The sequence below is a fragment of the Delphinus delphis genome, chromosome 2 (genome assembly GCF_949987515.2).
Source record: "Delphinus delphis chromosome 2, mDelDel1.2, whole genome shotgun sequence".
NCBI classification, from domain to species: domain Eukaryota; kingdom Metazoa; phylum Chordata; class Mammalia; order Artiodactyla; family Delphinidae; genus Delphinus; species Delphinus delphis.
Genome location: NC_082684.1, coordinates 106,548,185 through 106,560,187, shown reverse-complemented (window position 1 = coordinate 106,560,187; position 12,003 = coordinate 106,548,185). Strand labels below are relative to the sequence as shown.

The 12,003-nt window shown below is 53.0% G+C and overlaps 1 protein-coding gene across 2 annotated transcripts; it reads left to right on the top strand.

The window, feature by feature from the left end:
• The first annotated feature begins 9,789 nt into the window (after positions 1 to 9,789).
• On the top strand, positions 9,790 to 11,989 carry MESP2 (mesoderm posterior bHLH transcription factor 2). 2 transcript variants are annotated; one of them, XM_060003626.1, is made up of 2 exons: positions 9,790 to 10,620; positions 11,458 to 11,989. In XM_060003626.1, the coding sequence occupies exons 1-2, from the start codon at positions 9,790 to 9,792 to the stop codon at positions 11,725 to 11,727; spliced, it is 1,101 nt and encodes a 366-aa protein (XP_059859609.1). In that variant the 3' UTR covers positions 11,728 to 11,989. The 2 variants fall into 2 exon arrangements, with proteins under 2 accessions (XP_059859609.1, XP_059859608.1); XM_060003625.1 differs by having other exon boundaries at positions 9,790 to 10,686.
• Positions 11,990 to 12,003: the final 14 nt, after the last annotated feature.

Here is a 12,003-nt window from a genome sequence, read left to right as displayed (position 1 = left end):
TACCAGGGGCTGGGGGCTGGGGTTAAAGGGGAGTTTTTGTTTAATGGGTACAAAGTTTCTACTTGAGATGATGAAAAAGTTTTGGAAATAGAAATGGTGATGGTTGCACAACATTGCAAATGTAATTAATGCCACTGAATTGCACATTTAACAATGGTTTAGATGGCAAATTTTATGTTATATATATTTTACCACAATTTAAAGGAATTTTAAATGTAACATATAAAAAATATTGAAATGTACACTTCAAACAGGTGAATTATTAGGTATGTGAAGTATATCTCAATAAAGCTGTTATAAAAAAGAGAATATATATTACCAGAAGCTTCAGAAAATGGGAAAAAGAACTCAACATGCTCCCTCAATGCCTCTGTCTCCATACTCTGTACTTGTAGGGATGCTCAGAAAAGGTTAGGATGCAGAGATATGGACCAACGTGTTAACCTGGTTCTCTCCGGGTGGATGGAAGAGGGGGCTTTAAAATTCCCTTCTTTTTGATTGTCTGTATTTTCTCACTTCTTTGTAATGATTATGCATTGCTTTTATAAATTAAAAAAGAAAGAAAAGGAAGGAAGGGAGGGAGGAAGGAAAAGACTTTGCAGCCCCCTTCCCTCCCTTGTTTGCATTCCAGTAGTAGAGCTGGCGGACCCAAGCCCCCTTATAGCTTTTGGAGATCAGGATGGGGAGGCTGGGTCTTCCCTCGCAGAGGCTGCAGGAGTGAGCACCACTCATTCTCCTCCTTTGTCCCTCCCTAGAGCTGCAGGACCACAGATGGTCACTCCTCCCCAGCAGGGAAGTCCCACATGCTGAACACCTGATGCTGCATCTAATCCTCCTGGCAAGGACACCCATTTCATAGATGAGGAGACTGAGGCTCAGATGGGGACTGAGCCCAGGCACGGATGGTCCTAGGCCTGAGCCACCTCTACTGCACCTTGTCGCCCAAGGAGAAGGGCCAGGCAGCCCTGGGGCCTCTGCAGGCCCTTCCACACCAGCCTCCTTGGCTCAGCCTTCTTGTTGGAGGAAGAAGGTCGAGTCCACCTCCATGCCCCCGGCCTGCTGGGCAGCTCTCCAGACGCCTGTGGCCCCAGCCACTAGTGGCCACGTCCTTCCCACTTTTTCCCACGTTCCCTCCTATCGGATCCTCTGCCCACTCCCAGCGCCCCTGCCCATGCCCCAGTCTAGTCAGCCCTTGCCATGATGTGACCGCAGTCTCCTGGCTGGTTTCCTGCCTCCAGCTCTTTACCTCCCAACCCCTCTCCCTCCTCAGAATTTCTATGGGTCTCATTGCCTCCCTAAGAGTCCAAACTCCTCATTCAGCAGGACTTTCCAACACCACCCGGCTCCCACTTGCTTGTCCACACCCCTCCCACCCTCCCCACCTCCAACCCAGGGCTCCAGACCACTTGGCATCACCCAAATTAGCCCTGGGCTTCCTGCTTCCAGACCTGGGCTCACACCTTTCCCCCCGGCCAGAAATGCCCCACCTCCACATGGAGAAAATCCACAATTTCAAGTCCCTCCCTTCCTCCTGGGACCCGCACTGATCACCTGGCCAGGTGGCTCCGCTCTGTCGTCCATGGGCGCCCCGCACACCAGGGCCCCACAGACTCAGAGCCAATTTGTCTTTTTCCTCCTCCAACTCTCAGCTCCCAGAGGGCAGCAGAGACTCCTCCCTCCCTGGAGCCTCAGCCCCCTGGTTCGGAACATGGGGTGCATGGCCTTTGTGGGTTTGAATTCTGGTTCTGGGGGACCTAAAGCAAAGGAAGTGGCCTCTCTGGGCCCGGCTGTCAGGCTGTCAGGCCTGGGGTTTGAGCACTGAACAGGCTGCTGCAGGCACAGCGCTGGGTGCTGTGTGGTGTGGAAATGCTCGGAGACCAGTAGACTGAGGCCCGGTCAGGGTGAATTCAGCTCCAGGGGCTGCTCTGTGACCTTGCCTGGTGGCTGTCAGCCTCTGGTGACACTGATGGTGCCTGCCTGGCAGGGCCTGGTCATCGGGCTTCCCTGGCTGTGCCCAGAGTCACGCACCAGCCCCTGGGGCCAGGGGAGGGGAGTATCCGGGCAGGCTGACTCAGGGCTCCCGGAGCGAGGGGCCCATGCAGGCCCCCCTGCACCCCGCTCCCCGTTCCAGGGGCACAGGCTCTGCCTTTTCCTTGGGCCTCCCAGGATGGGGACCTGCAGCCTCCCACCCCCACCCCAGAAGGGCTTTCCAGGGATTCTGAGAGGACCTGCTGCCGCCTGTTTTGGAGGCCCCTGCACACCCTCGTTCCCAAGTCGACACCTTCTGCCCTGGGGGAGGCGGCCTTGTGTCAACAGGCAGACGGGAGGTGTGAAGGCAGCCACAGTGGCCAAGGGGGAGGCTAGGCTGGCCCTCGCTGCTGGCTGGTAATGAGAATACCACACGGCCCCTGCATGCAGCCCCCTTTCCTCCCATGTTCCCACAGCCTGACCACCCCCAGGGCCTGGCAGGGACCCAAGGGGAAGGAAGGGAAAGAAAACCTACGGGGCAGAGGCCAGCCCTTAAGTTGGCTCCACGTCCTTGGGCCTGTTCCCAAGGGCCCTGCACCACCTGCCCAGGAAGAAAGAGCGGGTGGAGAACTTCCTGGAGCAGGGCTGGGGGTAAACAAACACAGGTGAGGCCTGCGCTAAGCCACCCAGAGCAGGCTGAACAGAGGCCATGCCCTCCGCAGCTCCTCGCAGGGCCGGGGCTCAGGGAGCACATTCTGACCCCAGCCTGGGCCTCTGCCCTTCCCATCTGACTGGTGGTCTGGGGCAAGGCCCTGGGAAGTCGATCAGGGGCTGATGGGATGGAGGTCCCCGTTTCTTCACTTGTATACTAGGAATACTGATGTGGACACTGCCTGCCTCGTAGTGCCAAGCTGACTGGTGCCACACCGGCAAGCTGAGCCAAAGGTCACGTGGCCCTGTGGTTCCGGCCCTGAGAGCAGGCCCAGCTGAGCCCGAGCTGCCGGCACACAGAAGAACAGGGGTGGGAGTGTCATGAGCACTGAAGCACATGTGAGGCCTTATTCTGCCCTCCCCCCGCCCAAGATGTCCTGAAGCCAAGGTCTCCTGCGGCCTCCTCGCCCTGAGACTCCCCAGGGGGCAGCTCCTGTCCTCTCTCTGATTCTTGGCCTCAGCTCTGAAAGTACCTCAGGGATCATCAGGTCCAAACGCCTGTCTTATGGTACTTGTCAGTGTTGGCAGAGGCGACAGCAGCTATCCCCTCCAGCTCCTGCACGTACTCAGCTGGCTTCTTCTCGACCACATCCATGTACAGGCCACTCACCCCCTCACAGGACAGCCCCTGTGATCTTAGAAAGGCCTTCAGACTCTCCCTGGAGTATCCCCTCCAGGCATCTGGGGACAACTCTCACATCCCCTATGTCTTTTCCTTTTTGGATGAAACATTCCCAAGTCCTTCAGCTATTTCTCTGGTGACCTGGCTTCAAGCCCCTCACTAACCTCCCTCTCCTGAGCTAGGGTTTATCCCCTGCCCTCATAAACTGTGGCCCCCAGATTTGACCACTTACCCCGCATAGGCAATAAGAGACCACTGCCTCCTTGATTGAAGATCCCGTTTTCTTGCAAACGTGAATGGGATCACATTTGATTTTCATGCCCTTGGTGCCTAGAAGGCAACGACTACCATGCCCTTTCCACAGCTGCTGCTGGTTACATGATGTCTCCTAACCCTCAACTTAGAGGGGAGGTACATAGGGCTCTGTTGATTCTACCTTATTAGTAATGAGATCCGATCAGTTGTTCCAGCCTGCCATAATCTCTTTAGATCCTGGCTGTTACCCAGTTAACTTCTTGGGTTTGGATCTTATCCCCAATTAGATCAGTTCATATCTTCATTCAAGATCATAATGCTGGGGCTTCCCTGGTGGCGCAGTTGTTAAGAATCCGCCTGCCAATGCAGAGGACATGGGTTCGAGCCCTGGTCCAGGAAGATCCCACATGCCGCAGAGCAGCTAAGCCTGTGCGCCACAACTACTGAGCCTGCACTTTAGAGCCCATGAGCCACAACTACTGAAGCCTGCGCACCTAGAGCCCGTGCTCCGCAACAAGAGAAGCCACCGCAATGGGAAGCCTGTGCACCTCAACGAAGGTAGCCCCCGCTGGCCGCAACTACAGAAAAGCCTGCACACAGCAATGAAGACCCAACACAGCCAAAAATAAATAAATAAAATAAATTAAAATTAATTAATTAAAAAGATCATAATGCTGCCCATGACGAGGCTGGGAATAGAGTTGGTGGCACATCACTAGAGACCTTCTTCTAGGTGAACATCCATCCATTCAACTGTGGGAACATTGAATCTGTTATGAATTCACTTAACTTAAGCTCACATGGCCCCATTTGTCAACAAGGATAATCTAGGAATTTTTTTTAATAACTTAAAAAAAAATTTATTTATTTAATTAATGGGTTCTAGCCGCATGGGCTTCAGTAGTTGTGGCACGCAGGCTAAGTAGTTGTGGCTCACGGGCTCTAGAGTGCAGGCTCAGTAGTTGCGGTGCACGGGCTTAGTTACTCAGCAGCAGTTGGGATCTTCCTGGACCAGGGCTCAAACCCATGTCCCCTGCATTGGCAGACGGATTCTTAACCACTGCGCCACCAGGGGAGCCCTGAACTTCTTTACTATGTGAACAAGAATTATGTTTGGCTGCTCAAAGCACACACCCAAACTGACAATGACTTAAACAAGATGGTAATTTATTATCTCTCACATTAAAGAAATTTAGAGTTAGACTTTTCTGGGCCAGTACGGCACTTCTATGTTGTTATCAGTGCCTCAGGCTTCCTTCTGCTCCACCAGCCTTAGGTGTGACTTCTGTCCTTGAGATTGCCTGAGGGTCACAAAATGGTTGCTGAAGCACCAGCCATCACATTTTCCAGGATGACAATATAAGGGAGTAGAGCCACAGGAGTGTACCTCTCTGCTTTAAAGAGCTTTCCTAGAAGCCCCAAACAATATTCTAATAAATCTCCTTGGCCATTCCATCTGCAAGAGAGGCTGGGAAATATAGTTTTTCAGCTGGGCATATCACCACCCATTATAATACAGAGCCCTGTTATTAAGGGAGAAAGAAGAATAGAGGCTGTAACAGATGCTGTGTGGGCAACCAGAAGTGTCTGCCACACTGGTGAATATTCTACTGACCATGTTTCCCTGATCTAGCTTCCACCTCCTCCTATCACGGGAAGGAGGGGGTAAACCTGGTGTCACTATCAGGCTGAGGCTCAGAAGTTAATCACCTTATCTAACAGCACACAGCCATAAATACCCCTCCTTCTACCAGGCGAGTCAGATGAAAGAGAAGTGGAGACTGCTCAAGTGGAAGCCCCTGCGGCCTGGGCCCAGACCTAGCTTGTTTGTGCAGCACCTGGGGCTGGTTTGAGCACACAGGGAGGAATGCCTGAGGGTCCCAGGGCCAGAGATAAGCTGGAAAAGCACCTGAGCCAGGACCCAGCCCACCAGGAGAAGCTGGTTCAGATCCTCCACTTCCTAGCCTTGGTTGGGCCAGTCGGCTGCGGCTCCAAGCTCCAGCTCCAGGCACCTGGAGCTCTTCCATTGCCTCTGCACTGCAGCTCTGGTGACCCCTGCCACAGGCCAGGAGCTGGAGTGCCCTGCTGAGGAGGACTCCCCATGCTGGGTCCCGGAGAAGAAGGGCTGAAGATGGAGGAGAGGGTAGGGCAGGATGCCTGAGGCCCGGTGCTAGAGTGAGGAAGGAAGGAATCATCTTGTAGGGCCAAGGCTAAAGATGTCGGCCCTCTTCCCCACAATCCAATCTAGTCCTTTACCCACTCCATTCTGCTGCCCCTGAACTTACTATAAGCAAGACTTATAGCCTCTATTCCAAGCTCTACAACATGCATTATCTTACTTTGTCCCAACAATTGCCCTGGAAATCAGGATCCCCACTTCATAGATGAGAAAACTGAGGTTAAATTGCCCAAGTTCTGAGAGCTTGGAAGGGATGAAGCTGGGACTCTAAACCCAGATCTGTCTGATTCCATAGCCCAGCCTCCTAACCATTAAGCCATACTGTCTCCCTGTGCTAAGTGAGTGGGGCTGGTGACAGTGTGCCCCTGTGCTCCCGGAGCCTGGCTGAGGGGCCCAGTGAAGAGCCAGGGGCCACAGCAAACCAGCTCCAGGGCCTCACCTCCCAGAACTTAGGCTCTGCCATCCCACAGTCAGCCTGAGGCCTGGGCGCCAGGGCTAGCCCAAACTAAGACAGAAGGAGGCCAAGCTATCCTGGAGAAGAAAGCATAGTATGCAGAGCTCTGCTGACAGTGAATTCTCATAATTCACCAAATCCTTTCACAGGAAATCCCTCCAGGCTTGCTCTAATGAGTAGGGGGTGGGGGGAGAGGAGGAATGATTCTAGATATTCAGAACCTTCCTGGGAATCACAAGGCCATTTCACCACTCCATATCTAGCTGCCTGTGCACAAGGCAGCACTCTTTGGCAAAAACTAAAACCATGCTAAAGGTACATCAATAAGGGACTATGGTGTGAGCACTCCGTGGAATATTATACTGCAGTGAAAAGGGGTGAGTTGGAACAGTCAGTATCAACAGCACAGCAATCTGACACTTCAGAATCCAGATGAAGAAGTATACATGAGGGACTTCCCTGGTGCTCTAGTGGTTAAAACTCCATGCTCCCAATGCAGGGGGCCCAGGTTTCAACCCTGGTCAGGGAACTAGATCCCACATGCTGCAACTAAGACCCAGCACAGCCAAATAAATTAATAAATTTTTTTAAAAAAGAAATATACATGAAAACTGATGAATCTTGTTTACAACTGTCAATTAAATATATATAAATTTCCTGATAGTACAATATGTCAAGATCTTTATAGTACTGTGCAGCCTTGGACAAATAATGATTTGCCATTATTTTCATCGTAAAAAGTGTGGGATTGACTGTTTTCTAAGTCTCCCTCCCCTTAGGAGAAAGGATTATTATTTTTTTAACTTTGGTTTAAACCCTTTCAGATTATGAAATATTGCATAACTAATTGCTTCTTTCCTGTTTGAAATCAAGGCCATTATTGATTGGTTCCACCTTCTTTTTGTGTGATGGACAGATTAAATATGTCCCCTCCTCATTCACAGCAGCTAGAATAAACTAAAAACAGTTGCCCTGACCAACCTTATTCAATGTCAATTATTACTTCATCATAACGTTAGAGTAATAACTTGGGCATATCTTCTCCAATATTTAAAAAAGTAAGTTCTGAGGAGAAAGTGATGTAATTTCATTATTGAAGGTTTATTTGTACCTCCTGCCATTTAATTTTTTTTCCAGTTAAAATTATCCACTATGATTTAAATGGATGAACATTTAAATCAACTAAGACCAACTATGAGTCAGCTAAACACATCCTGACATGGAATGATCTCAGATACGCTGTTGAATGAAAAAAAAGCAAGTTACAGGCAAATTGCCATAATGTTACCTCATTTATACTATGTGTTTTCTAAGGATACATATGTTTATGTGAGTGCACAGGGACCAAGTCTGGAAGGACACATGACCTTTGGAGAGGGGTTACAGGGACTCCAGCTTTATCTGTCAGGTTTCCATTGCTTATAAAGAGAACATATTAGTTATGTAATTTGTGTAATAAAGTTAATTTTTTAAAATAAATTTATTTATCTATTTATTATTTTTGGCTGCGTTGGGTCTTTGTTGTTGCGCGCAGGCTTTCTCTAGTTGCAGCGAGCAGGGGCTACTCTTCGTTGCGGTGCGTGGGCTTCTCATTGCAGTGGCTTCTCTTGTTGCGCAGCACGGGCTCTAGGTGCGCAGGCTTCAGTAATTGTGGCTCGCGGGCTCAGTAGCTGTGGTGCACAGGCTTAGTTGCTCCGTGGCATGTGGGATCTTCCCAGACCAGGGCTCGAACCTATGTCCCCTGCATTGGTAGGCGGATTCTTTTTTTGCTGTACGCGGGCCTCTCACTGTTGTGGCCTCTCCCGTTGCGGAACACAGGCTCCGGACGCACAGGCTCAGCGGCCACAGCTCACGGGCCCAGCCGCTCCACGGCACGCGGGATCCTCCCAGACCGGGGCACGAACCCACGTCCCCTGCATCGGCAGGTGGACTCTCAACCACTGCACCACCAGGAAAGCCCCTGATTTTTTTTTTTTTTAATGTCACACTTCTGCTGAAAAGTCCATTTGGCTTCCCATTGCCTTGGCAGTAAAATACAACTTCTCAGCCTGGCCCCAGCCAAGATGAGCTCCTGCTCTCCACATCACCCTGCCCTTGCACACCATTCCTGAAGCACACTGGGAAGTCCCACTGCCAGGCCTTTGCTTATGCAGTTCCCACATTCAGAATGCTCTCCACCTGCCTCTCTCCCTACCCAAGTCCTACCCATTGTTCAAGACCCAGTTGTGACCTCTCCGCCTCTGTGGCCAGAGCATGACAGTCCCTCTGAGTTCAGCCTTTTCTCTGAAGATTACGAAGAACACTGATACCTCCTTTAAATTGTAATTATTGCTGAGGGGTGGGAGCTTTTACTTTTAAACTTCACTGTATCAAAGGTTATATTATAAGACTATAACAACAGTCCTGTGAGCGGATACTATAATTACTACTCCTGTTTTAAGAGCTGTAGTTCAGGCTCAGAGCTGTCCAAGGGCAACACAGCTAGCTAGTGGTGGAGCTACTAATTACATAATGTTTACTCCTCTCTCCCACAAGACTGAAATCCCATGAGAGCACAGACCACAACTATCTTGTTCACTCTGGTATGCCTGACATTTACCAGCTGCTAAATAAATATGTATTAAATAATGCCTACAAGCATCTTGAAATGTAAGTACTTTCTAAATAAAATGGTAGCAGCAAACATTTAGCCCACTTGCCAGGCTCATTCTAAGTGGTCCCATGGATGGTTTCACTTGGTACCAGCAACCATCCTAGGTGGTGGGTATTTTATTTACTGCCACAGGGATGAGGCAACTTGAGCCTCAGAGGAGTTAACCGAACTGCCCAAGGTCACACAGCAAATAAAGAGGGTCTGACTCAGGCCTGCCTGGGGGCCCACATTCCCCCATTTTCATCACTCACTACACTCCATGCCTCTTCTTCAGGCTGCTCTGTACTATTTCTCAGGGAAAGAAACTAACTGTGGACAGTGAGATGACTTTCTCGGTGTCACTCAGCAAAGCAGCAAGTGCGGGCTCTGGGAACCCAGTAACGGTCCACCCGTATGTCCCCTCCTTCCCCAACCCCTCTCCCGCCATCACTGTGAGCAAGTCCCTCGGGGTCTGTCTTGACGCCTTATCCAGCACACTGGTAGGCACTGGGTGGGAGTTACTGGGTACAGTCTCCCGGAGGGTGGTGATGAGGGAGGCGGCCACTCTTTGCGGGGGTCCTTGAGTCACTTGAGGGACAGCCTGGCCGCCCCCAGACGATGGCACTGCCCACCACTGTCAGGGTCCCGGGCACTCACCGGAGCAGTGGATGAGGCGGAGTGGGTGGGAACACAGTGAGAAGCTTAGCAGCTCCATCCAGATGCGAATTGTCCCTCCCACACTTCCCGGGCTGCAGGGGCCTCCATTAGAGCCCCCGAGGAGTCAGAATCCACACCTCCGCAAATGGGCCCGCTTTCCCAGGACACCCCCTGCCCAGACCTTCCCTGGGCTCTGTGGGTTTTGACACCTCTCTGTAACGTGGCAGGGGTCCACCTCGCACCTTTGGTCCAGATAAAAGCTCAGTCCTGGAGGTGGCCGGCCCAGCCTCCCAGAGCCCGCAGCCCCGGCCATGGCCCAGTCCCCTCCTCTGCAGGGCCTCCTCGGCCACGACCACTGGATCTTCCCGCAGGGTTGGGGCTGGACCGGCCACTCGGACTCGACGTCCCCGGCCTCCTCCTCGGATTCGTCGGGCTCCTGCCCCTGCGACCGTGCCCGCGGCCCCTCACAGCCGGCGCCCCCTGCCCGCAGCGCCTCACAGGCCGCCTCGATGGCACCCGGACGTGCGCGGAGCCGGCCAGGAGGCGGGCAGCGGCAGAGCGCCAGTGAGCGTGAGAAGCTGCGCATGCGCACGCTCGCCCGCGCCCTGCACGAGCTGCGCCGCTTTCTGCCGCCGTCCGTGGCGCCCGCCGGCCAGAGCCTGACGAAGATCGAGACGCTGCGTCTGGCCATCCGCTACATCGGCCACCTGTCGGCCGTGCTGGGCCTCAGCGAGGAGAGCCTGCAGCGCCGGCGCCGGCGGCACAGCGACACAGTGCTCCCTCGAGGCTGCCCGCTGTGCCCCGACGGCGGCCCCGCGCAGGCGCAGACGCAGACGCAAGGGTGCGGCCCTGGCTCAGCCGCTAGCGCCACGGTGTCCTGGGGGTCCCCGCCCGTCTGTCCCGGAGCCCTAGCGGCGCCCGAGCGCCTGGGGAGCAGGGTGTCTGATATGGGTCCCTGGGTGACACTCCCTTACTGCCCCGGGATGCAGTCGCCCCCGCAGCTGTCCCAAGGGAGAGCCCCTGACGCGGCTCGTTGGACGCCGCCCCAAGCCTGTTCCGGAACGCAGACACCCCCAGAGCCCCGGGACCAGGCCACGCCCTGGACCTCGCCCCCCGCAATGGAGCTGGCTGCAGTGTACCAGGTACGCGCCCAGGCTCTCTCCGCTTCCCTCGGAGTGGTCCCCAGTCTTCGATTGGAAACGGAGGGGGTGAGTAAGCTCTAGTCTGCAGAGAATCTTATGCTTTTTAGATCCCGGGTTTACCTAATCCAACCCTGGTTAGGGATGGAAAGCTGAAGGGAGGATGAAGAAGACCCTAACCTCCTTGGGGAAAGAGGTGGGGGCCCTGGGAAGTTAAGGCCACCACCACCTCTACCTAGAAGGCTTCACAGTCATGTGGAAGAGGGGGGAATCTTCAGACTTGCTTTCAGAGTCCAGGGTGGAAGGTAGCAGGGGCCTTCAGGTAATTCAGGAAATTCCTTGCAAGTGCTCCATCAGGGTTTGAGGGGGAGGGAGGCCTGGCTGCTCCGGGCGTAGGGGCTTTCTAAGTAGATGGGCTTGGATCTGGTGACCTTCATGCTTTCCTCAAGCTTCCATAAAAGAGCATATTAATAACCAAAATTTATTGAATGCTTACTGTGTGCCCAACATGATTCTTGGTATTTTACATGAATTAACTAACTCATCAGCCCTCCAGCAACCCTGTGAAGTAGGTTTTATTATCATCATCACCATTTTATAGATGAAAAAACTGAGACTAAAAGAGGTTATCTGAGTTCTCATAGCTAGTGAGTGGCAGAGCTGGGTTTTGAACCCTGGCAGTATATCTCCAGAGCTTGTACTCTAAACCACTTTGCTTCACTGGATCCATGGCACCAGGGCAGTTCAGCAGCTACCAGCCACACTATGGGGAACATCCAGGTTCAGGATCTCAGGGCATGAGGCAGTGGCCCACTAACCCACTACTCTTCTCTCTCTCAGGGAATCTCTATGTCTCCAGAGCCTTGTCTGTTGCCAGAAACCCCTCCTGTCCTGCCCCGCCCAGCATGCCAGAGACTCCAGCCTGAGACCCAGTGGGGATGCTGGAGCCACAGTGCAGAGGTGCTGCCCAGCTCGGAGGACCAGGGACCAGGCCCCGCCTTCCAGCTCAGTGATGAAAGCCCTCCCCAGAGCTCAGGCCTACAGCTCAGTGGCTGCCCTGAATTTTGGCAAGAAGATTTGGAGGGGACTCACCTGGGCATCTTCTACTAATGGCCTTGGAATCAGGCCTGTAGCGTGGGGTGTCCTCCTCACCTGCTACTTCACTAGTATTCAGGCGTTGTTTTAGCCAAGGATCCCTTTTCCAAGTGATGTCTTTCATGGAAGCAGTGTTTGAAACAGCTAAGGGTGGCCTCCCTGGCTAAAGTCGGGGCTGGGGCAGTCCCTCCACTCCTAGACGCCCCCCAGAATGACCAGTGTTCTGTAGAGCACAACCTGAGCTGCAGTAACATGGGTTGTTTGACCACAGTGGTTGGACAGGCTGGGACT